The sequence below is a fragment of the Nuphar pumila genome, chromosome 6, assembly GCF_984573655.1.
Source record: "Nuphar pumila chromosome 6, dmNupPumi1.hap1.1, whole genome shotgun sequence".
In the NCBI taxonomy this organism is placed as follows: Eukaryota; Viridiplantae; Streptophyta; class Magnoliopsida; order Nymphaeales; family Nymphaeaceae; genus Nuphar; species Nuphar pumila.
Window position 1 is genome coordinate 19,522,293 of NC_143254.1, and position 26,007 is coordinate 19,548,299.

The 26,007-nt window shown below is 38.1% G+C and overlaps 3 protein-coding genes and 1 pseudogene across 7 annotated transcripts in view; 1 reads left to right on the forward strand and 3 right to left on the reverse strand.

Moving 5' to 3' along the window:
* Positions 1–4,988, forward strand: part of LOC149834213 (calmodulin-binding protein 60 B-like) — a 31,216-nt gene extending 26,228 nt beyond the window's left edge. Inside the window, exon 8 of one of the 3 annotated variants that reach the window (XM_090010025.1) lies at positions 4,708–4,988. In XM_090010025.1, the coding sequence (XP_089866151.1) occupies positions 4,708–4,745 (38 nt within the window). In that variant the 3' untranslated portion in view covers positions 4,746–4,988. The other 2 variants (XM_090010024.1, XM_090010023.1) reach the window with 2 other exon arrangements.
* Positions 1,604–4,987, reverse strand: LOC149834214 (uncharacterized). Its single transcript, XM_090010026.1, has 4 exons — positions 4,850–4,987; positions 3,430–3,621; positions 2,662–2,750; positions 1,604–2,048 (listed from the first exon to the last, which is right to left on the reverse strand). Exons 1-4 carry the CDS (start codon positions 4,856–4,858, stop codon positions 1,994–1,996), a joined length of 345 nt encoding a protein of 114 aa, XP_089866152.1. The 5' UTR covers positions 4,859–4,987; the 3' UTR covers positions 1,604–1,993.
* Positions 4,989–8,973: 3,985 nt separating the features above from the next.
* Positions 8,974–24,694, reverse strand: LOC149834215 (putative clathrin assembly protein At2g25430 pseudogene; annotated as a pseudogene). Of its 2 annotated transcripts, none has more exons than XR_016432754.1 (3): positions 24,397–24,694; positions 23,080–23,211; positions 8,974–11,243 (listed from the first exon to the last, which is right to left on the reverse strand). The product of XR_016432754.1 is annotated as a putative clathrin assembly protein At2g25430 pseudogene, transcript variant X1 (transcript). The 2 variants fall into 2 exon arrangements; XR_016432755.1 differs by having other exon boundaries at positions 23,080–23,198; positions 24,397–24,641.
* LOC149834216 (uncharacterized) lies at positions 16,444–20,713 on the reverse strand. The gene is made up of 5 exons (XM_090009311.1): positions 20,663–20,713; positions 17,507–19,197; positions 17,282–17,400; positions 16,871–17,195; positions 16,444–16,778 (listed from the first exon to the last, which is right to left on the reverse strand). The coding sequence occupies exons 2-5, from the start codon at positions 19,188–19,190 to the stop codon at positions 16,609–16,611; spliced, it is 2,298 nt and encodes a 765-aa protein (XP_089865437.1). The 5' UTR covers positions 19,191–19,197; positions 20,663–20,713; the 3' UTR covers positions 16,444–16,608.
* Positions 24,695–26,007: the final 1,313 nt, after the last annotated feature.

Sequence of the window (26,007 nt, forward strand, 5' to 3'; positions counted from 1 at the left end):
ACACGATAAAGAACGAACACAAGCTTTGCCATACCCTCTTCTTTCTAAATATTCTACCTGCACGGAAGTGCTGCTGAACCATAGCAAGAAGTTACCATATCCTAGGGAAGGTGTTTCTTTATAGCTGCTCTGAAAATTTTGTTGATGTTTTAGGATAATGGCCATGTGGTAGCTAAGGCTGGTAAACGAGCTGAACGAATTGAATATCACATGGTTGGGCTCATCTCATTAACCACTGGACTGAGCTTGTGACTTGGTTAGTGCTCGTGTTAAGCCAAGTCAAACTCAAGTTTAGCTCATCTAAAATGAGACAAGCGAATATAACTTGATTCATGAAAACAAAATCATGTTATTCATACATGAAATATAAGTTTTATATATATTACACTTAAAATATTATCTATATGTTATCCTTAATACTTCATATATATATATATATATATGAGCAGCCAAACACCCTATATTGGAGCTCAACTTGTTTATGCTAAACACTGCTCGTGGCTCAAATCGCCAGTTATACAAATCGATCACGAACAAGTTCTTGACGAGCTAAGCCGAACCGAGTTACAAGCTTCTCACTTCACTTAACAGCTCTAATGGTAACGCATAAGAAACTCTAGTGACCAAGAGGTGTCAGGTCTAAATCTTTCTATGGTTCCTCACAGTTTGACTATTTCACTGGGAGAGAGAGAGAGTTGCTGCAATGGGAATTATTCTAAAAGATAAGATATTTAAAAAAATGAACGTGTCTCGTTTCGACCAAATATCAGGATAGCTTAATTATAAATTTACTGGCGTGGGCAAAAGAATTTTCCTTGTCGAAATATCAAAATGACTTCTTTACCCAACTTGGTAACCTTGCGTTCAGCTTTCTGCAATGGCCTCTGCTTCATCAGCTTTGACAGCTTTAAGGCAGGTTTAGAAGTGAGAAAGATGTAGGAAAAGTGATACAGGTCTAAAAAATGCACGAAAAAGTGATACAGGTCAGAAAAATCTTATAGTTTTTCGGACCCTTCCAAACGAGAAAAAAATTCTTTTTGAGAGAGTTTTTTCTAGAAAAGGCCTTTTTGATCGGAAAGATTCCTCCACCTCATATGAGATTTTCTCTAAGCTAGGCCACGAAGCTCCTCTCTCACCTCTCTTTTGTTTTGCGGCAGCCAGGAGAGATGCCTCCTATGGCAGAGTCCTCCTCCTTGCAGCAGCATCCTCCGGTACCACTGCTCCCTCTCTCTCTCTGTTGTGGTTCTCTCACTCCCTCTTTCTCACTCTCTGTTGTTTTTCTCTGGTGATATTTATCTGCTCGAATAATGAATAAAAGCATGTCTTTGTTTTCTTAGTGTTTGGTTTTCTCTGAGAGCATTCGCTCGTGTTGCTTCAAAAGTCCTTTTGTTTCATATGATGTGTAATGCTGAACAAAACTGAATCTCTTTTTTCTTTGAGTGCCTGATTTTTTTTTAGAATGGAGAAGATTTTCTTTTCACTTCTTTATTTATGATGATTAAATCTCTTAACCTGTTCCAGCTACGGTTAAATTTGCTGAAATATGCTGATTGGTTTATACGTGGGTGGTATCATATATTTGATGGAGGCTTAATCTTAAAATTCTTTTCATTCAAGTATTTTTCTGCTGGATGCTTGCTCCCGTTTTCCCCTTTCTTCTTACATCTTTAGAGTTGTGAATCTTGTTTGTTCTTTGTGGGCATCTCTTTTGAGGTGCGATTGATGTCAAATAAATTGTGGACCATTGAATTCATTTTCAAACATTCATTTGATGGAAAGTGCCTGCCTTGTTTTTCCTTGCTTCTTTATTTCTCTTTCATTTTGTAATTTCAGTTCCATGTTTTCCCTTTTCTATAACAAAATGCATTTTTGATGTCTGAACTTCTACCTGTGATTCATACTCAATTGTAATTGATGCTTAGCAAAGTTCTTCATGAGTGGAATCTTGTGTTCATAAAGTTATGCAGATGCAGAATACATGTAATCTCAGGATCTAATTGCCCTGTGCAGCTCTTTGAGATGCCCCCACTTTGCTTGCCTGATCAAACCTGCCAAAATGAAGCTATTATGAACTAAAACAAGATTATACATATGGACAGATTTTCTGGAAGCATTTCAGAACTCTTTTTTTCTGTTTTTAAATGTCAAACTTGATATCATGAACTTGTAGATGACAATATAAATGCAGATTAGTAACAGTATTTTTGCAATCTTGAATGCAAAATATTAAAGGGAAAATTTTTTTGACTCACAAGTTAAAAAAAATAGAAAATATGGACATGCAATTTTTTTATTTATAAACATTAAAAAACTAATATTTTGATATTTTAATGTCAAAAAATACTTTTATTAGTGCATTTTTTTTAGCAATATTGCAGGAGAAGAACTACCATTTGTTAGCACTTGATATAGGAGGAAAATTTTTCTCATGCTACACAAACAAGCAAAAAGAAAAGTTTTCATATCAAAACTTCTCATAGAAAATTTTTTCTTTTCCTATGAGAGTTTTTCTTGCTTCCAAAAGTGGAAACATTTGAAAGCAAGAAAATGTTTAAAAAGTTTTTGCTGACAACTTTTTTAAATAAAAAAAAAATCACTTGTTTGCATAGCATGAGAGAAAAACAAAGTGAAAAATGTGAGAAATGAGAGAGAGAGAGAGACCTGAAAATGGCACTGGGTGGGAGCAAGATGATGAAGGAACCTCTTCCAATCGGGCCCATGGAATGAGACTTGTTGTGGGTGATGGTGCCCTAATGCAAAAAGAATTTTTGATAAGAAAAAAACTTCACTTCTGCAGGTTCAATAACTTTTCCTATCTAAAAACAGACCTTTTAGAAAAACTTTTCTTTCAAAAGTTCTCTTGGATGAAAAAGTTGCAATTTTTTATTTCTTACCTTCACTTTTTCTATTATTTTCTCACTTCCAAACATGTCCTTAGTAAACACTCATTTTGTAGTAGTGAATTTTCCACCTTGAAGTAAACATTTGCCCAGACATCCCTAAAAGGGTTGGCGTAGTGGGATGGGTCCTAGGCTGCTAGGCAGGCACTCTAGGATATGTTAGATCGCTTGTCCAGGGTTGGACGAAATGAACAAAAAGAACGAAACATAACATTGGTTCTGTTTGTTCTGTAACAAACTAACAATGGTTCCAAGTCCAACGTTTGTTTGGACCGTACTCAAATGCTATGTTCCAAATGTCTGTTGTTTGATGACGATGTATGGACAACTTGGACAGTTATGGATAATGGGTCGAATTTCTTCATTTTGAATAGTATGACCCGATCCGTCCACCATTTTACATGTTTTAACAAGTTTATTATGGTTTTTTGCCCAGATATGGATCCAATTATGAAATTATATCTAAAATCATGAATTTTTGCCTTGAATATGGATTTGGAATTGGATTTAAAACCAGGGGAAGGATAACCAGCTGGCGGGTATGCTTGTGGGGGAAAACCCTGTGGAGGATACCCCTGAGGTGGGTAGCCTTGTGGAGGATATGCACCAGGCGGTGGGGGGTATCCATGTCCATGTGTGAGGTTGGAGAAGAAACCCTTGTCACTAGAATCTGAACCATCATGATTTTCTTTCCCACCACCCATTTTTCCTTAAAGCGAAACTGATACAGAAACCAAAGAACATCAACTATTAAATATTTATGCAGTTAGAAAGTAAAATAGATATAACAGAAATTGCAAATATGCATCTTGAGTAACCAATTGGCCATGACTGTTTAAACTAACATGGTTAAAATGAAAAGGTTTGCAATATATATACATATATAATTAAATTCTTGTATAATTATTAAGAATCAGCTATGTTAACAAGGTATATCGAGATGTTGAACTACTCCAACATAACATCATAAAAATTACGCAGGTACTTTGAGAGACACCTAGATAGCACAAGAACACAATCGATTTGCTTGCACATAGGCTATTTCTTTTATGTTATCCTCCCCTTGTATAAGGCACAGATTTTTATTCAGCTACTTTGCAAGCCTTGACAATAACATTGAACACAAACACGGTCAATCTATCATGTGATAACTTCATCTACAAAAACAGATCCATCTAGATGAAGGCAACATCTTCAAAAAAATAGTGGCAAAATCCTTATAAGGCATGTCTTCAGCTATGGTTACATTCATTGTTAGACTAGTGTTTGAATGAAAGACAGAATAAGGTAATGCATGACACTAAGTGACTTTACTGAAATTGCATGATACGGCACTGTAGTCATTCTTCTGCATGGCCATTCTTTATCAAGTGTGTTAGGCACATGATACAAAGATTATAATAAGCTTAGTTCTATTATTTAGTTCTTTTTTGTTGATTTATGCTTGTTCCCCTAATAAGATTGATTTTTTAAGCTCATTATACTTGTAGATCTTGACTTGTTGGAAAATGAAAATGCCTTTTCTCATTATATTGTGCAGTGAAATTCTCAATAAATCTGCCTTATGAAAAGCTACTAGAGAACTTAAATGGGTGGTCGGAAGCTGTGAATCAGAGATTTATTGTTTCCCTTTCTGCACCAGCAACTTTCCTTTTCTAATATCTCATTGGAACTTTCATTAAGAAGTGTAATTTTCATGATCTATTTTTGTGAAAAAACTAATGATGTGTGGGTGCTATGTTTAAGCATTGTACTTTTAGCATGTATTATTGACTTATGTCTTAACCAAAGGTTCTTTATTACCTAGCTTCAGATACAAAAATCCATTATATGGTGGAACCGTAGATGAATGTTATCATTAATGAGGAAACACAGAATAGAGCTCAAGTGAGGTGTGATGCCCAAATAATCAAAGAACAAGATGAAAGGGAAAACTTAAGCCCACTTACAGCATTCATGGGGTCCAAAATATGTGAAGGTATGCCTCCAATTTCATCAGGTATCTCAATGCCAAACACTTCTGTCTTGGTGTAGTTGGAAATCAAAAGACTGCCTGAATGTATGGCATTGATAATTTTTTGAGTATATTGTAGCTTTATTCGCCTACCAGTGCCATATTTGCAAATGGAAAAAAGGAAAAACAGAAAAACAACTGAAATGGAGTTTTATTCATCAGAAAGTAAGCTTGCTTGATGAGCAAATAAATCATAATAGCAACTTCAGTTACAACAGCCTTAGCAGTTCTATGAAAGTTTTAACCGTGAATTATAGTGTGCCAATCGTATCTAAGGGTGACACCAACATATCTGACCATCTGTCTGGAAGAGGTCATCCACTAGATAAGACTATTTTCAAAAGTCAAATGCAACACCCTTTTGATTTGCAAAATTTGAATGCAAAGGGAAAGGACAAACTCTAGACAGTCAACCAAGGAAGTGAAAAATACACAGGTATAGGATGTCATCTACAGCAAAGAATAGAAGATAGAGGATGGGAAATTGAAAGAACAACCATTAACAGCTTGATGCTAAGAAACTAGCACCCCTCAAATTTATTAGTAACATTAACAAGCAAATTTACACCATTTTCATTGTTAGTGACAAAGAATAAGATCATCAACCACATTAACCACCTATCCAATCAGCAAGTAGTTGCACCACTTAATCTCACTGAGGATGTTACGTTAGCAACGCTCACTATTACAGAAGATGATGTGGTAAGCCATATGACTTGTATCAGCACTTCCAGACATAGTCAAGTTTGATTAACAGGTCTCAAAGATTATGCTCTAATTTTGTGAAAACTCTTACAAATTGTGATCTGCATGTAAAGATTGAGTATTCTTATAATGAGCAAACCCTGATGGAAAGATTGAAAATATTTCCAATAAATATATAATACTAAGAAACAACTTAAGATAGACTAACCAGAAAAGCTTTTCTTTTTTGCTTTTTCATATTCCCCCAAGAAATATGTCACTAGTTGAGTCTAACTTAATCATGTAAATCTGTTCTTGTTAAAGACAAATATACATTCTAAACTGATTCATGCACCAACATAAACACTTGCATAGGATCTCATCACTTTGATTCCACCTGCTCTTGCTGTCATATTGCAAGAAGTCTTAACCACACAGATCAATCCAACAACTTGATTAACAAATACTGAAATCACTATTTCTGAAATGTCTTCCCAAAGAATCCACACATTGATCGATTCAGGTCTCTACTACAACATTCACCTTAGGTTCAAAACATGGGCAGCCAATTTCCATTGACAACAATTAGATGCACATCATTGAAGTCTATGATTTAAAAAGTAGATAATGGAAAGCTTATCCACAAAATACACAGTACACCCATCAATAATTAAGAGATACAAAAATAAAATGAAAAGAAAACAAAAGCTCTCATAGCATCCACATAAATGGAAAAAAGACAAGAAAAGCTGAAAATGCAGTTTGTAGGTTTGATTGTATGTTCTCATCACCCTGCACGCACGCGCGCAGGGCGCGCAAAGCAAATGAAAAAGGAAACAGAGAAGGAAATCTGAATATTCTTTCTTCTAACTCAACAAATATTACGAAAACAAACATAGTAAACAAACCCAAAATTTTGAGGCGAAACCTGTTCTCAAATGTTATATTCATCCCAATTTCTAAAAAAATAAAAAAAGAAAGAAAAGATGATGAAGAAGAGAGGGAAGGAAATCCATTAATCCAGAACGACAAGATGCATACACCCAACCCAGAAATTCTAAATCTAACGTTCTCTTTTTTTTATTTTCATCGGTCACATGCACAAATAATCCTTACTTCCACATCCCAATCCAAAGAAAATGAAAATTTCCAGCAGGTAACAGAGCTAAGCCAAACAGAAAGCCAAAAACAGTTGGTATCGTCATCACCAAGATTTTCCATCATAGAAAAAGGCAAGGAAATCGATTCTCGTGATCTCATCAAACAGACAACTTGAGAGAACAATATCGGCATATTAGAATCTGCAAAAGAAAAAACAAAAGAAAATTGAAAGGGGAAAACGAGAAACCAACTCAACGCAACGCAACAGAGAGATGCAATCGAAGATGAAGAATTTGCAAAGAGAAGCAAGAAAAGGGGGGTGGGGGGAGGGCGAAGCCTAACCTATTGGTCTTCCCTTCCCTAACGTAGACCCGAAACTTCCTTTGGTTTCGAAAACGTCGATGCTTTTTTTTTGTCTTTTAGTCCCCACAACTCTATCAATGGTGGATGGAATCCGTCTCCCTGACAGTCGACGGATATGGCTCCCTTGCTACCGGCGTTACGAGTTGCAGATGAGGCGAAGCCAGACCTCCGCTGGTCGACCCACCGGAGTGACCAGAATGAATGCTGGAAGAGAGGCAGCAGTGGTGAAAGTTGAAAAAAAATTGAAACATAAAACAATGGCGAAGAGAGGTTCACCGGAGGGACCAAACGGAGGTTCCGAGGAGGGATTGCCGGAGTAAAGGGTGAGAGAGGTCTGAAATCGAGGCTGAGAGTGAAGAGATGGGAGTTGAGGTCGGGGGTGAGAGAGGGTCGAGGTGAGAGAGGAGAGAGTCAAGGGGAGAGAGAGACGGAGGACGGGAGAGTGCCCCCCGTCGATTTTGTTCCTCTCGTTCCTGTTACAAATAACAGGGGGAGGGTGGAACAAAAATAACATATGTATAAGGACGCGGTGGATGCACGGAACGTCGTCTGCCACGTCTAACGTTTGTTGAAAATAGGGATGGCAGTGGGGCGGGGCGGGGGACAAGGTCTCCACCCTCGCCCCGCCTCAAGATTTTATCCTCCACCCCGGCCTCCATCCCTGGCGGGGAATGGATTTTATCCTCCATCCCCGGTTCAAATGGGGATGAGGCGGGGCGGGGAGGATATTGCGGGGAAAAATGGTCGGGGCGGGGATCGTGGCGAGGACGGTGCGGGGCGGAAAAAAGTGCACGTCCATCCCCGCCTCCACCCCCGGACGGGGATGGGTTTTAACCTTCGTCCCGGCCTCCATCCCCGTTTCATACCCTTCATCCCCAGTCCAAACGGGACGAGGCGGGGCGGGCCCCGCTTTCCCCCGGTCCACTGCCATCCCTAGTTGAAAATCGCCCTTGTTAGTGTGATTTTCGTCTGAATCATGCTGGGAAACTGTGCATCGGGGGGCAAGAGATAAGCCCACAGAGTTTTACGTGGATAGTGACCATAAGTATGGCAGGTAGAGTCAGCACGGCCAGGTCTCTGTTTCTGAGGGTGGTTTATTCGTGTAAATATAAAAAACAAACATTTGCCAGAACATATTTTTCAAAATATCCTTATTTTTTGGTAAACATTCACCAGTACACATTGTTCAAAATATCCTTAATTTTGGTAAAGATTTAAAAACATCTATACGTCATAGCAAGAACCAATCTTACGTTAAAGGGGTACATCAAAAGACCAGATCAAGTACATCACAATCCATTGTATGATCCCAATAAAAAAAAGAAAGGTGATCCAACCATAAAGCAGACTCTCTCTCTCTCTCTCTCTCCAACCACCGTCATCGCCAACAATTCTCCTTGGCAATAGTAACAAAAGCAAGCTATGACGATGGGGAGAAAATAGAAATCATGATAAAAATTTGATTACACCAGCTTCTGTCCATGAAAAATATGGATGTTGTAGGTGGTGGCCAACACAATCTCATATAGATGATCTCAATAAGGTGTGGTAGCATAGTTGCAAGGCCCATGCCCATATCAATAACCGTTTGCAGGGGGGATCCATGGTGATGGACCTAGTGCATCAATCTTAGCCAACCCAAGTTGGCCTTGCATGCCATCCCTTGCATATTGTTGCCACAGGATGAACATCAACCCTTGCACAAGCCGATGCACGGCAACTCCATGAGGACAAGAGGCAAGCCCACAGAGTTTCCAGTCAGGATAGTCACCATAAGTATGGCAAGCAGAGCCAGTGCGGCTAGATCTCTGTTATTAAGGACGGTTTCTCCATGTAAATATCAAAGAAAATATTTGCCGAGACATTTTTTCAAAATATCTTTATTTTTTTGTAAACATTCACCAGTACACATTTTTCAAAATATCCTTATTTTTGGTAACTATAAGTCATAGGAAGAACCAATCTTACATGAAAAGGGGGTACATCAAAACACCAGATCAAGTGCATCACAATCCATAGTATTATCCCAATAAAAAAATAGAAAGGTGATCCAACCAGAAAGCAGACTCCCCAATCTCTCTCTCTCTCTCTCTCTCTCTCTCTCTCTCTCTCTCTCTCTCTCTCTCTCTCTCTCTCTCTCTCTCAACCGCCATCATCACCAACAATTTTCCCTAGCAATAGTAACAAAAGCAAGCTGTGATGATGGGGAGAAAACAGCACCCCATGATCAAAATTTGATTACTCCAGCTTATGTCCATGAAAAATATGGATGTTGTAGGTGGTGGCCAACACAATCTCACATAGATGATCTCAATAAGGTGTGGTAGCATAGTTGTAAGGCCCAGGCCCATATCCATAACCGTTTGCAGGGGAGATCCCATAAGGCATATATGGCGGACCTGGTGCAGCAATCTTGGCCAACCCAAGTTGGCCTTGCATGCCATCCCTCGCATACTGTTGCCACAACATCTGCTCCTGAACCAGCAGTTGCTGTTTCTTCTCAACATCAGCCATCTGCACATAAGCCGGAGGTGGCACACTCAAGGAAGCTGTAAAGGGATCTTGCAGGCCCTCGGCGACTGGGGTGCCTGTTGGAGCAGGTAATGCTAGTAGACCCGTCTTGAGCTTGTCTGGGTTAGGCAATGCCACACTGCTTGCGCTCCCACCAGTGTTCTGATGGGCACTCATGACCTGCCTACTTGCCCCTTGATCATACATTCCATCCAAGAGCAACGAATCAAAACCACCGGCAAGAGTAGCCTTCTGCTTGGAAAGGTTGCTTGCTGACTCCACCAAAGCCAGTTCCCAATCAGCCTTCCCACTCTCTGCAAGAGGAGTCTGCCATGCCGAAGTGACTTCCTCTCCTGAATTAGCAGGAAATGCTTCCCATGTATCGTTTTTGGCAGGTGGTCCTGAGAATAAAGCCAAAGCAAATTTATCAGCCTGAGCATCAGCAGATGGCACATTTTCTGATAGATTCAACAAGTCTCCTGTTTCCTGTTTCTTAGGAGGTTCCTCTGGTTGTGGTTTAAAATCAGCAGGTGCAGGGAGTGCCTTTATGCTGCTCATATCCTGTTCCACAGGTTGCTCCTCTTGAGGAGGTGGTTCTGGCACCGGAGCACGGGCTTGCTCACGTGGCCTCTCTGGACTCTTGGGCCTGCGGGATCGGTCTCTCATAAATTCCTCAAGCGTCTCCAAAAGTTTATCAGTGATCTTCTGTACTTGAGGATATTCGGATGATCTTGCAACGCCTATGTCTTTGCACCAACTGTAGAAAGCAGCAAGCTCATCAATCTGTTTGGAAGCACTGCTATAAGCTTCAAAAGCTTTCACACAGTCTGGATATTCCATATCAAAGAAACGATCAAGTAGGACAGCCAAAATCTCACAAATGTCAGCATAGAGTTGAAAGGTCTCCCTTACTACTGGGTAGAGCGCAATCAGGACCATCCTGCTGTTCTTAGCTGCACCAGTAGGATGACAGGCTAAGAAGCGGTCCAGAACTTGCTGCAGATGATGCATTCTGCCGAAAACCCTCTCCACTTTCATCTCCCTCACAGGAGTTTTCACCTTTCTCTCCTCAGCCCTCTCTGGCCTATCCCTATCATTATATGAAGAACCATTCTCGTAGTCTTCTCCATAATAATCTGATCTCCTTTCCCTTTGGTTGTTGCCAGAATTGCTTTGCTTGTTCTCATACACCAACCACTCAAGTCGTTGGTCCAGATAGAGTGCATAGGTGCGGACAAAAGCCGAAAGGTCCCAAGAATGGGAATGGGCCTCATCCCTGAAATCCGACATGTTGAGAAGGCGAGTTCCTCTCCTTGTTGCATAAAAGAATTCCTGCTGGAAACTAGGATCCCCATCAGCCAAAAGCCTGTGAACAAGCATAAGACCCTTGAGAGCAACAATCCAATCTCGAGTCTTTCCCAGCCTCTTTGAGATAGTTGATACACAAGCATTGACATGTGGCCTTGAATATGAACTAAGATTGAGGATCTCCCGGATATATTTCTCCTCTGCTGGATCATCATCATGACTTGTGGCCTTAATGATTGCAACATCTAGATCAGGAGCTACATTGCTCGAAACTTTGGCTAGACCGATGCTGGTCTGATCTTTCACAGCTCCCAGCGCCTGTCTGATGGTGCTTGGAGCCATATTTATTCTGTCCAAGATACCTGACAAACAAACAGGCACAAAATTTGCAACAATAGTACCTTTGCATACTCATTCCAGAAGCAAAATTGATGTTGTTCCATTACATGGCAAAGTAAACATGACACCAAAATAAAAGGGATTGAAAAACACAGCTTAATGGTATTTCTCTTAGCTCATCAATATCAAAGATAGGAAGGCATCAACATTGTACAAAGTCACATTGAAGGTTCTTTTTTTTCAATCTTTTAGATGTACAGGTGTGTATATATCATGGTTGTCAGTCGAGGAAGCGGGAGCAGGGAGCGGGAAGCGGGACCGGGAAGCGAGACACTTTCAAAATTTTAGGAAGTGGGAAGCGTGGGCCGACTTAGAAACCGACTTAGAAGTGAATCACAAACCGTCTCGGAAGCGAACCGGAAGTGACCTAGGAAGCAAACCGGAAGCGACCTAGGAAGCGAAGGGGAAGCGAAAAAAGAAGAAAAAAATAAAATAAAATAAAAAAAATGAAAAAAAAGAAGCGTGGGGAAAGCGTGTTTCCCATAAAAGGGAAGCGCGCTTCCCAAAAAAAGGATGCTTCCCCACACGTTTCAAAAACGCAACATTTCGCGCTTTCCCGCACATTTCGGGGAAGCGTGCTTCTCCTATGGTATAGGTGCTTCCGGTAACTCTGGTATATATATATATATATATATATATATATATAGGGAAGGGGGACCGTCCAACCAAAGGAATGTCCAAAATCTACAATCAACAATGATTGGACAACTCCCCTTCTCCAATGCTTGAGCATCTCATCAATCGGACCTCATATATTTGTTCTTTATAATTTATTTAGTAAGAAATATGCTTTGTGCGGAAACTTTACGACATATAAACATGTTTTTCGAAACGTGAAAAATCAATGACTCATAATGCATTGAAAACTTTACAAAGTATTGTGGGCCGTTGACTTTTAGTGCTTTAAAAAAATGCATATAAACATTGAAAAATCATAATCCAAAACAGTTTTTTCGGTAGTCAATAATCCAAAACAGTTTTTTCGGTAGTCAATAATCCAAAACATGTCGCTCACTAAATGGATGATAAAAATTCAATATGTGAAGTCCGTTCGATGAAAAAGTTGATCGTTAGAGAAGGAACACTGTCGATTATCGGTTGTAGATTTTGGACCTTCCTTTGGTTGGACGGCCCCCCATCCCTATATATATATATACCAATGTGAAAAGCATTGAGGCGTAGTGAGGTGTACCACTCAAATATGAAGTGAGGTGTAAGGCGTAAGCCTCACAAATAAATAATTAAAAACTTATAAAAATTAAAAAAACTTGAAAAACAAAAATAAATATAAGAAAATAGAGAATTCAAAATAAATATAGAAAGGTCCAAAACCAATATCTGGCAATAACAGATAGGTAATAACTTTATCTATCTAAGTATCTAACAAAATAAAATATAAGCATTTGACCAAAGAATAAGTAATAAAATCACTAAGCACATGAAAATACATCCTTGAATCCACAACACACACACACACAATTATAAAGCATATGCAAATACACTTTTAAATACACAGCAATTACTTATAGAGCAGATTTTAGCAAATTTTTTATACAGCCTAATGCACATCCCTATATCAAAAATCAAGCAAATACATGGTTTGATACATAGACAAAGAAACATCTAATGCAAAGCATAAGGCCACGGCAGAGGAAGAAGAAGCAGAAGATCTTCAGACGAAGATGAAGAAGAAGATCGGCAGAGGAAGAAGATCGGCAGAGGAAGGAGGAGGAGGAAGAGAAGAATAGAAGAAGAAACAAAAGAGAGAACGAGGGGGTACTTACCCGTAGAGAGAGAGGGGGGGGGGGGGGGGTGCCCTATTGGGCCTCCCTCTTTTTCTTTTAAAAAGAGGGGCTGAATGAGGAGTGCGCCTTGCCTTGAGGCATACGCCTCATGGTGCCTTGCTTCATTAGCATGCCCCGAGGCACCAAAGGCCACGCCGCTAGGGGTGGCAAAACCTGACACGACCCGCCAACCCGCCTCTTAGGCGGGTTCGGGTTTGGAAAAAATGAACCCGTTTAATAAACGGGTCAGGTTTGTGTTAGGGGTATGCCAACCCGCCTGACCCGTTTAATAAACGGGTTAGGCGGGTGGGTCGACCCGCCAACTCGTCTGCCAACCCGTCAACCCGACCCGCCAACCTGCCTACCTGCCAACCCGATCCGTCAACCTGCCAACCCGACCCGCCAACCTGACCCGCGAACCTGAAAACCTCGAGGTTACCCGTTTATATTAATTTATTAAATGGGTTGGCGGGTCGTGTCGGGTTACCCGTTTATTAAACGGGTCAGGTTCGTGTTTGCCACAGCCGACCCATTTAATAAACGGGTCGGGTTCAGGTTGAGGTATGCTGACACGCCAACCCGACCCGATTGCCACCCCTACACGCCGCCCCTCGAGGCACACCTTTTGCACCTCGAGGCATGCATTTCACAACACTGATATATATTGTCAGAAATTTACAATTGCCACATGCAATGTCAAATGGATGCTTCACTTAAAATCGACGTCTTGTGTCAACATGATACAACAGTGACTTGAACACAACATTAGAGGCACCACATCCAACCATGCTTCTAACTTCATCTATAAGCTTTTATGACCTTGTTCCACTATTTTACAGTTTTTTTTCCTTTTCAATTTGTCATTGATTATGTATCTTTTAATTTTCAACTTGGACCCATTAGCCAATATTTATTAGATAATGGCTTACAATTGTTGTTCCGGAATATGCACTTTTTAAGATGACGTGCATGCCTTATTGCTTTACATTGTCAATGTGATGCAGTCACTTTTCTAGCCAGGAAACTAACAAACATGCATGCACGCAACACACATGGAATGGACCTTTTTTTTTTTAGGACGTGTCACTCGTTCTCATCTTCCCTAACTGGAAATAATACCTACACTACTCATCCACCATACTATTCACAAATAAGCAGCCTGAATCTTTGGTTTGTTTACACATCTGATCTGTAACTTAGAAGTGGCAGCAGTAAGGTCAAGCTAACCTAATCTAATGCTATTCATGAACTATTGACCACAATCCAAAACCAGAGATACCCACCCTGCATCTAATTTTCATTTGTTCATTTTAATATATATATATATATATATATATATATATATATATATATATATATATTGTTTCTGCAAAACAAATATTCATATCCAGACTAGCCTTGTAGGCGTGTAGGTCCTTTAACTTTTCCTGCAAAAGAAGGACCTAGACTACCCTTGAAGGTAATATCGCACAGCATTTTAGCTGTCCTCATCAATTAATAAAAGTGCTGATTAATCCAAATTGATCAAGGAGTTGAGGAACTGAGATGTTTCATAGAAATCACTCCCTCAGCTCTGCATTCATTAGTACCTTACCAAATCGTGATTAATAGGTAATACTGGAAACTGGAAATGGCAAGATTTCAAAAGGATTGTCACTTTTGTTCAAGATGATATTGTCTATTTAAAACCCATCAACAAAAAAAAATCTGAATGCAAATGGAAAATTTTGCCTTATATACTTCTGTCGTGTCTCTTATTTTGGAATTTTCTGATGATTTCATTGGACTGTCTTCTTTTAATAGAAGCATCTTTCTCTTTTATTTCTCTTTTAATTGACAATATTTGTTGAAGATGGCATTTGAATAGTATAGTAAGTGGCAGTGGGTTCTCAGTTGGATATCCTACTTCCTCTCATTCTTGCAAAAGAATGGAGGTTTTAGCTTTTTCCTGGTCCCTTTGTATGGAAGCGTGAAAGCAGAAGACACAATCGGACTCCTTCATATGGAAGATATGAATAGAGCATCTTTGCTTTTGAGTATTTTAGTAGAAAGGCACGATCATTTTCCAGCTTGGTCCTCTTTCTCATAGGAATTGATTTCTGTTTTAACCATCTTAAAAAGAATTGAGTCTTGGAAGGGAATTGAGAAATAATTTCTGGTTTGAGGACAACTCTTTTGTACAAACAATAGTGTGACATGCGTGAGAAATTTCAATGTTTGGTTTTTGCATACCAAGTGTTTGATAAACTATCCAAAACAAGCATGGTATCACGAAATACAATGATTGATAGTTGTAGCAAGATTGGTAAGCTCAATTTGCACATCCAGTTTTGAATAATCTGTTAACAGGTAATCCAGGACTCAATCTAAAGTTCTAAACACAGCATGAGCATCATATCATCATAACTTGGCCTGTCACAGACAAAACGTGCCAATTGCCAAGTGAAGCACTAGTTTTAGTTCAAAACATAACATAGCTACAAAACCAAAGGAAATGATCAATTCCAAGAGGCTTTATCTACTTTTGCTGAATTAAAGTTTGTTAGTCATAGGAAAATGGATTGAAGAGTATCCAAACTTTGGGATCAATATCATACCACAATTGCTCTTATTGTCATGCATTGCAAATGTGGAAAAGTTGAAAATACTAATATCCCTACAATTTTTTTGCACAATTAAGAGCCTAACATACCTCCAATTTTAAGAGCAATCATAAATTAGTTTATTTCAGTGTTGTGAAAAGCGTTGAGGCGTAGCAAGGCGCTCCACCAAAATCTGAGGCTAGGCGTAAGCCTAGAGGCGCAAAGCGTAAGCCTCAAAAAAAATTAAACTTAAAAAAAAACTATAAAAATGATCTAAAATTATAAATAAATAAAAAATGCTTTATTGATGAAGCGCCAACCAACACAAAATAAAAAATCTCAAATAAATACGAAAAAATATGAGATTAACATGTAAAAGCTATGTCACATGGGTGCGGGTGCGGGTGCGGGGGTGCGGCAGGGGCAAAAATGTAAATATATATATATATATATAAAAAGAGGTCAGCTGCTGTCAGACAGCTGCTGTCAGCAGACTGCTGCAGCTGTTCTGACAGCTGCTGCTGCTGTCAGCATTACTTTTTTTAAAAAAAAATCCAAAACAAGAATGGACCTAAATGATCCTGGGTGCGGTCAACGCACCCAGGATAGGGTTGACCGCACCCGGTGCCGCACCAGCGTCGAGTCGCGTCGACGCGGGTGCGACACCCTGCTAGCCGAATCCCTGTGACATAGTGTAAAAGTGACATTAATGCAACAACTTGATCTATATAAGTATCTAATTGCATAAATATGAGCATTCATTCAATAAAAAACTAACATTAACAACAAAATGCATATTAGCACTAACAACATCATGTCATAATTAAAAAATGCATGTTAACATTAACAACCAAATGTTAATGTATTTGTCCAGAATTCTTCAAAATGAGAGTGTTAACATTCACAATTACAACTGAAAGTCCCCAAAAACATATAAATGGTCAATAGCTCTATGATATGAATTAGGGCCTAGGCTCTTGTTGTGTCTCGTCATCATCAATATTTAAGTCTTCAATATCATCATCTGAAGAATCCATATAAATAGGTTCTTCTTCATCTTCATTCTCTGACTCTTCATCATCTACACTTTCTTCATCCACGTCCTCAATTACTTCTTTTGCTTTTCTTTTTCCTTCAATAAAAAATCATGTATTAAATATTTATGTTATGTAATTAAAAAAATACATTTATATTCATAGCTAGGTAAAAGGAATATAACTTTACCTCGATCTCTTGAAGACATGTCTTGCCTAGAACCATTTTTTGAAACATGAGGTGAAGTGACTTTTTCAATAGGCACATGCTCAATGGCATTTATGTCGAAGTTCGGATTCAAACCTGAATCCTCCAACCAATTGGGATCACTTGGCAACACTGGATCTTCCTTCTCCACAATCCACTCATCGTCTGAGTCTATATGATCTAGACATATAGGGTCTTTGGTAGCCCTCCTCTTCATATTTCTCTCTCTTAATTTCATATTGTACATAACAAAAACCAATGCATTCATCTTCTCTTGTTCAAGTCTATTCCTTCGTTTTGTACGCACCTATAATTTCAAATCATTGATAATCAAATATAAGATAATTAAACATATAAAAATGTATTTCAAAAATAAAATACAAAGTCACAAACCAATGAGAAAGTACTCCAATTCCTCTCACAACCCGATGCACTGCATGTCAAACTTAAAATTCGAATTGCAAAATTCATCAACTCAGGATTTTCGTGCCCAAATGAACTCCACCAATCAGCTGCATTCAAATAAAATAATAAAAAATTGATAAAAACATTAAGAATGTCATAATTAACAAAAACATAAAAAAATATTGACAAATAACAACATAATTACAAACTTACCAGGACTTTTTAATTTTCTTGTTGTAACAGCTGCCTCTCTGCCAAACAAGCCCTTTGCCTTTCTAAATGCATCGATTTGTATTGTAATTTTCAACCGAATATTTGCATCAGAAACTAATTTTTCAACACAATCATAAAAGTCACTCATAACTTCTCCATCAGGGTTGAAGTTGTCAGCATAATGAAAATGTGGATTTAAATAATAGGCAGCTGCATGCAAAGGCTTATGAAGTTGCAAGTCCCATCGTCTATCAATGATATCCCAAATAGGTTTATATTTTCTTTGGACATTGTCAAGGTTTGAAGCAATTTCCTTCTTCGCTCTATCTATTGCCTCATACAAAAATCCCATAGCAGGTTCGTCTGCATCAACGAGTCGCAACACTTTCATGAGAGGTAGTGTAACTTTAATTGCATATGATGTGGCAGCCCAAAACTTATGATCATTAAGAACAATATAAGAAATGTTCTTAGCATCAGATTTCTTATAGTAATTAGATGTTCTAAAATTTGAAGATAAGAACATTGACTTTAACTCTTTCTTATAACATCCAATACTATGAAGTGTAAGATATGTTGTGGCAAAACGAGTGACGGCTGGACGCAAAAGTTTTTTCTTCTTTGTGAATTTTCTCATTAAATTTAATACCCATGCATGACTATAAATGTATCTTGTAATTTTTTTTGCCTTTTCTACTGTATCTTTAAAAATTGATATCTTTCCAATATCTTCTAACATAAGATCCAAGCAGTGGGCTGCACATGGTGTCCAAAAACATGTTTTTCCTGCTGTTAACATATTTCCAGCTGCCATATAATTTGGTGCATTATCTGTAATGAATTGCACCACATTACTTTCACCAACTTCTTTAACAACTTCTTCAAACAACTTACACAAATTTGCACCAGTTTTTTCCATGTCGCTGATGTCAACGGACTTCAAAAATACTGTCCCAGATGAGCTGTTCACAAGAAAATTAATTAAGTTTCTTCCTTTCCCATCTGTCCAACCATCTGCCATAATACTGCAACCAACCTTTGGCCACTCTTTTTTGAACTCTTTCAAAATTTCATGAGTACAATCTACCTCGTCCTTCAAAATCCACGTTCTGATCTCATGATAAGAAGGTGGTTTGAACCCTCGCTCATAATTTGCAATAGCTTCTACCATTGCACCAAAATATGGATTGTTGCAAAGATTAAATGATAAGGCATTTGCATAAAAAAATCTACCAATGGCACGACATACATTTTTTCTTTCATCCCTTTTGAAAGCAGTGTTTATTGTGGTTTGTCGTGCTTCTTTGTTCACCAAAAGGTTCATAGGACCAGCTGCACTTGTTTTTGCATCACTACCTGATCCACTAGCTTCTTTATTCACATTATCGTGGGTTGATGATCCAAAATAAACACTTCTCCCGATATCCAACTTGTTTTGCTCTAACTCTTCTTTCTTTAGCCTCTGATCCTTTAGATGATTCTGAAAAAATCTTTTCACGTCAGGTGGAACCGCTTCGCACATGCTTACACCATGTTTTGTGCCAGCTAAGTGATGTTTTAGCCTATAGATGCCTCCTGTAGTCTCTTTATGACAGTAATTGCAAATTACATGTCCTACGAGTTTGGGATCTTTAGTAGGATTTGGAACTTTAACTCCATGATCCCATCCTACATCTTTTGCCATTGTTCAACTGCAAAAATACATAACACAAAATATATATTAACATCATGCATTCTGCTGACCACATTACATGAAAACAAATGCAAAATAGACAATCTTGGTGTATAAGCTATATACGAATCCTAGAAAAAAACATAATTGACGAGAAAAAAATAATAAATATAATTAGGTCAGTTTTTTAATTGGGTCTCAAAGCTCATTCAATAATCCACACTTATAGCCACACACACACACACATAATAGAGATAGAGTGGAGGTGGTTTGGATCCCAGATTTCTTCTCAAAAACAAAAAGAAAACACCAACCAACTCCAAGGCACTCCAAACAAATTTTGCATCGATTGAAATGAATACCATTACAAAAAAGCACCAACAAAAGACAAAAAATATCCTTAAAAACACAAATAAAACACCAACGAAATTTGTCTTCCTTTTTTTCGAAGAAAGAAGAGCATGTTAAACCAACAAAATAACCATCCCTAGAATTCAACAAGAAGGTATATCAAGAACTTCTCCGGAGATCAACCCCAAGAAATTATGAAAATGCCGAAAAAAAAAAACATATATTGAATATGCTAAACATAAGAAAGGGGGAATATATGGAAAATTCCCAATCAGAGAACTGAGATCTTTTGATTCCAACAATTCGACAGGGATAAAAAATACATATTTTAATGAAACTTAAAATATCTGAATCAGATGAGTTCACACAAATCAACACCAAAAAAAAAAGATGAAACTTAATAAAAAGAGGAACCCACTAATTCTAATGAACGAAATCAGTCAACAGGGGAAAGAAAACATAAGAAAGGGGGAATATATGGAAAATTCCCAATCAGAGGACTGAGATCTTTTGATTCCAGCAATTCGACAAGGATAAAAAATACATATTTTAATGAAAATTAAAATATCTGAATCAGATGAGTTCACACAAATCAACACCAAAAAAAAAGATGAAACTTAATAAAAAGAGGAACCCACTAATTTTAATGAACGAAATCAGTCAACAAGGGAAAGAAAACATAAGAAAGGGGGAATATATGAAAAATTCCCAATCAGAGGACTGAGATCTTTTGATTCCAGCAATTCGACAGGGATAAAAAATACATATTTTAATGAAACTTAAAATATCTGAATCAGATGAGTTCACACAAATCAACACCAAAAAAAAAAAAGATGAAACTTAATAAAAAGAGGAACCCACTAATTCTAATGAACGAAATCAGTCAACAGGGGAAAGAAAACATACCAATTACATTTAAAGATAAAAATGGTATCATTTCATTCATATTTAGATGCAAAATAACATAAAAACAAAGGAACATATTGTTTAGAAACAAACACATCTACGTATAAATCACGAAAAGCAACTAGAAAAAAAGAGAGAGAAACAAAATAAAAAACGAAAAGGGTAGAAGAAAACCCAGAAAATTGTTACCTTCAGATAACGATGTCTAAGAAAACAGAGAACTTTACCTGTCACCGGAAAACGCAGAGGTCGCCGGCGGCGAGTGGTGGCCGGCGACAGCAGTGGTGGCCGGCGACAGTAGTGGCGGCGGCGAGTGGTCGCACGGCGGTGGCTGTGAGTCGCTGGCGCGGCGGGTCGCCAATGCCTTCTCAGCAGAGAAAAGAAGAAGGTGGAAGAGGCGATGATCGGCGACGGGTGGTGGCCGGCAGCGAGTGGTGGCCGGCGACAGCATTGGCGGGGGACGAGAGGGGATGGAGTGGAGAGAGAAGGGGCGAGGGCTTTCCCTCGCCCCGAAGCGCCTGTGTTTTTTTTAAAGACACAGGTTCTCGATCTTTCGAGAATACGAGCACGGATCCGGGTCGAACTCGGGTCCGGGCCATCCGATTTTTAATGTGCGCCTCACTTTGAGGCGCGCCTCGCCTCAAGGCGTACGCCTCAAGGCGTACGCCTCAAGGCGCATGAGGCGTACGCTTTAACGATGTTGCGCTTTTTAAGTGCGCCTCAAGGCGAAAACGGCCTCGCCTCGAGGCGAGGCACGCTTTTTGCGCCTTGAGGCGCGTTTTTAACAACACTGATTTATTTACTCTCAATTTTTAGCTACTTCAAATTGCCAAAAAATGTGAATTGTGAATTGGTCGATTAATCCAGATTTATCAATTCCAAAGCATTTGGATTTCCCCTAGAGTCATCTAACTGAGTTTGGCCAATTTTTTTTATTTTAATTAATCACAATTTTCTGAAGATTTCAGTCAATGAGAAAATGTTTGAGTCAAGCCTAACCATGATGTATATTTCAAAAATGTCATCACCTTGGGGCCAGTTAGGCAATTATGTTAATTGAAAACTCCTAAAATTAATACAAAGCACTTAAAAGTTATACGCGCATGCACAAACAAGCACAGATGTAGACATGCAAGGCCATAGAGAACTAGCTAAAGAACATCAAGAATTTGAAGATTAATACTGTCAGCATTTAAACTGGTCTTTTTAAGTTTAAAGAGGCATGTCATGAAAATTCAATACTTTCACAAGTCCAAAGAGCAAAGCCGTACTACTAAGTTTGAAGACCCAAAAAAAGGAACAAATATCCATTTGGAAGAAGGTATATTGTTCCAAAATTGTTCAATAAGCATCCTATCTTCAATAAAAGATCAGAACTCATGATATAGTGAATGTTATCAGAAAATCAGAAGCTAAAAAGGAAAATCCTAGCTCAATGAGAGACATACTTTGGTCATCAGTGCATTAAATTTCAACATGTCATAAAGTGGACATGTATCAATTTAAAGAATGAAGTAATTCAAAGTTATGACTGTACAGGTGGGCAGCTATGCCAGAGGAGACACTCAGGAACAAGAACTCCATTGAACATCATTAATCAAGGCCCTCCAGTCTGAATATGAATGTTGTAAAACTAATTTAATATCAAAGATGATTTTGTTTACATAAATTTGTGCCTGAATAACATTGACATGCACAAGGCTTATAATTGTTTTAAAAACAAATAATGTGCAGGGCTTGATAAGATTCTTTAGATAACTATAGTAGATAGCTTCACAATATCTCAATCAACTCCATTAATATATCAAGTAAATTGACTTGCAGTAGTGGTGAATTTTTTTCAATTGTTACAAACATAATTTCACCATGCCACCAAGGCAAAAAATCAGAGGCTGAACAATGTGGTCCTTATTAGGGAGTTGGTTGGAAATGAAACACTGAAGTTGCAGAGAAATAGAAGCAAGAATTTCAGCTCCTAAAACAGTTCATCCAAATATTATCAGTCCACCAAAGAACCATGGATGATTATCAACAAAATAAACTGCAATATAAAACCTGGATGCATTGATGAACCAAACTATTAAAGGACCACTGGCATAACGGAAACCAGGGCTTTTCAATATTTCAACCAAATTTTGACTGAGAAGATGGACTTTAATGAAAGATCCAAAATGAAACAGAGAAGATATTGATAGATAAGCCCTTTCACTCTGAAAAAAAAATCATTGTTAAAGTGACCTAACATTTTCAATTTTGAAAAGGAACTTACTCCTGTACACTGCAATAGTGCAATCAATGCCCTAGACTCAATATGAAAAAAATATTTGTACCAACAACCGTCATTCAGAAGTCATGAAATCTATTAATGGTTCCACAGGTATCAGGATGAAGAAACAGTTACAGAAGTTGCCACCTTGACAATAAGAAATTTTACTCCCATGTTGGTTTAACAAAATGACCAAACCATGGTGTTAAAAATAAAAACCCATAAGTGTCTTGCATGGTCAAAGCAAAAAATTCAGGGAAAGATCATAAAACCCTCAGCAAACAGAAGAAAGCAAAGAATCCACAGAAGACATTGGCAAAGACCTATAAGAGACAAAAGAAAAAAAGTTATATTCCAAACTTTAATCCGCAAGCTTACCCTGCACCAAGGAACTGTCTTCTCTCCCTTTAACAAACTTTTTTCCAGGCAGTCCTATTCCTGTCTACGACTGCCACTTCCTCCTCCTCCCCTTTGGCTGAGAGATGTTCTCCAATAATCTGAATGAATCACCTAATCAGCAACAAGTCCAGATAAAAGGAAATGAGATAGAGATACACCTCCTCCAATGTTTTGGAACCATTCAAAGAAAAAAAGGAAAGTATTCAACCGAAAGACCAGAAAGATCATTTAGATTTACATTTAGGAAGCAATTTGAATAATAAAGAAACAAACAAGATTCCCTCAAAATATAACTTATAAATGATTCCATAAACCCCAATCTGAAGATATCAAGCATTCCACCTACATCTATTTTAAAAAGGACCCAAAAGAATCAAATTCCGTATGCTATCATCTAAGTTCGTATTCCAAAAGAACATCCTAATCATAAAAAAGAGGGGTGTAAAGCAGATGCTATCTGAAATGTTACTTAGAAATAAATTGGTCCCCACGTCGATAACTATAGGTACATAAAGCAGAAATTACATAATCAGAAAGTTATTTGTATCCACATTATCGAGAAGACGAAAGCCTAAATTAGTAAGGAACTCAAAAATAACCGCTTTAACAAAGAAAAATGACATAAGTTAGCCTTTATATAACGAGAATTCAAAATCAAAACTCTAATTCACAGAAAAAAACTAAATTTTAAAATAATAGAGAAGACGAGGCTCTCATGGATCTGATGAAACGCGACGATGCGAGCCATCCGGAAAAACTTGAAAATTATCACATAGTGATAAATACAACTGGAATCGATCAACTATACCGAAATGCTATATCAAAAACCCTTAAACATGGATTAAGCAAAAATAGAAACGCGATGACCAAGATCATCCAAAAAACTCGAAATTTAGAGCGCTAGCAAACTAAGACGTCGCAGATCAATCTTCCGTACAGAAAATCGGAATCAGAACCCTGGTTTGCAGAGAGAACACCGAAAATCTGACCACATTAATGAAGAAAACAAAGAAACTCGTCCAAAAAAGCCCCGAAAAAAGAAATGATCCAACAAACCGGAAATCCTAACTATCCTTCAAAAAAACATATCACCCTTATCGGCGAAGGAGCAAGATCATCTCCGATCCTCAGGAGAAAAACATAAAACTCAAAGCCCTAATTTTCAACAAAAAAAAAAAAAACAAAAGCGAAAAGGAGAAATCCAAAGCGTCATGGCATAAACTCATCGAAATCGATCTCTCTACAACAGATCTGTCTAAAATAACATGGGTTCGTGCAGAAGGAGATGAGATCTACCAGTAGGGCGAAAAAGGCTCGTCAGATCTCGCGGATCGTCTCCTTTCCTCCTCGCACAAAGCACGGAAGAAGGACGAAGATGAGTTCCCTCCTCCCACTTCTGAAAGGAGACAGAAACCAGAAAACGCCGTTGATCGCTACGGGAGAGTGATCTTCATAGCCGTCGCTTCGATCCTCAGCAGAGAGAGAGAAAGAGAGATGAAATGCTCTGGTGGAACGACTGGAGTTGTTAATTGTGGGGACGGTGGAGAGAGAGAGAGAGGAGTGGTTTTAACGCGCGAGTCAAACTGCAAAACTCAAGTTAAGTACTGTAGTAAACTCTAGTCATGAGGTTGCTCAGGCGTGGTCGACCAACAAAATTTGAGGCTCAAACGCCATGTCGAGCTTGGCTTAGACAAATTCGTCCTCCTTGTTTTGGGTAAATATTTGGTACTAACGCAAGTACCAAACTACTGAGCTTAAAATCGGGCTGTGCAAATTGTATTGACTCAATCTGGTCTCGTAACTCTGCGCAGCATGGCTTGTTGACTAAGCATCGGACTTTGGATCCTGTTTTTTCTCTCATAAGAACATGATTTGTTGAGTCATGAAGTTCTTACTATAGTTACCAGAAGCTTCTTGCCACATGAAGGAACTCACTTTCCTAAAAGTTAGCTTGAAAAGTGAGAAACTCTTTTCTTCCAAACAGGAGGAGAAGCTTTGAGAAACTGGCTTTAAAAATATGAGAAACTCGATTGTCTTAATTGAGAAGCTCGGTTTCATCTCATTCTAAAATTGATTCTCTTTTGCTTTCTTAATGCTTGCTTATCGCTTTTTGTCACTTCTCACTAGTTTCTCCTTCACTTTCTATGTTTTTATATTAAAACATAGTAATTTTTTTATAACAAACTTATACTCTTGTTCATTCATGCAATTTCCTATTGGCTTTCAGTTGAGCTTAATATTGCTTTTTTCATGTTTTTTTTATTTTTCATGTGCTTGCATAATAGCTTTGCAATCGCTTCTGGCTTCATAGTACTTTTTTGTGCTCACTTCCTTGCTTTCACTTCACGCATAATTTCTTGCATCCATTTTGTTTTTTGGTAACTATGGTTTTGATACATTATAAACCCTTGATTTTTTCTAGTTCTTAAGAAACTTGCTTATATATCATAATTACATGATTCAAAATCCCTTCCCTACTAAAGAAACTAGGTAGAGGGTTAGATTGACAAAAAAAAAAGTGATTTTCACTTAATGATTCTATGCCTTCATTGGTATCACATATTTATTGTCATTTAAAATCACTAATTTTTAAGCGTTGTTTGGATGATAGGGGCAAAACATGGTTTTGATAAAACCTGGTTTTTAACTTGTTTGGGCGATCAAAAACTTAAAATTCAAGTTTTTTGTAATTAAAAACTTAAAAATATAAAATAAAAGAATAAGACTTACCATTTTCTCACCATCCACCAACCGAAAAATGTCCAAGATGGTGTCTCCCAATAAGCGCAACCATTTTCTGGCTGGTGGCTGGCTAGAAAATGGTTGAAATATAAAAAAACCAGAAGAAAAAGAAAAAAAAAGTTTGGCAGTTATAAAACTAAAAAAAGAAAAAATATCACCAACCCT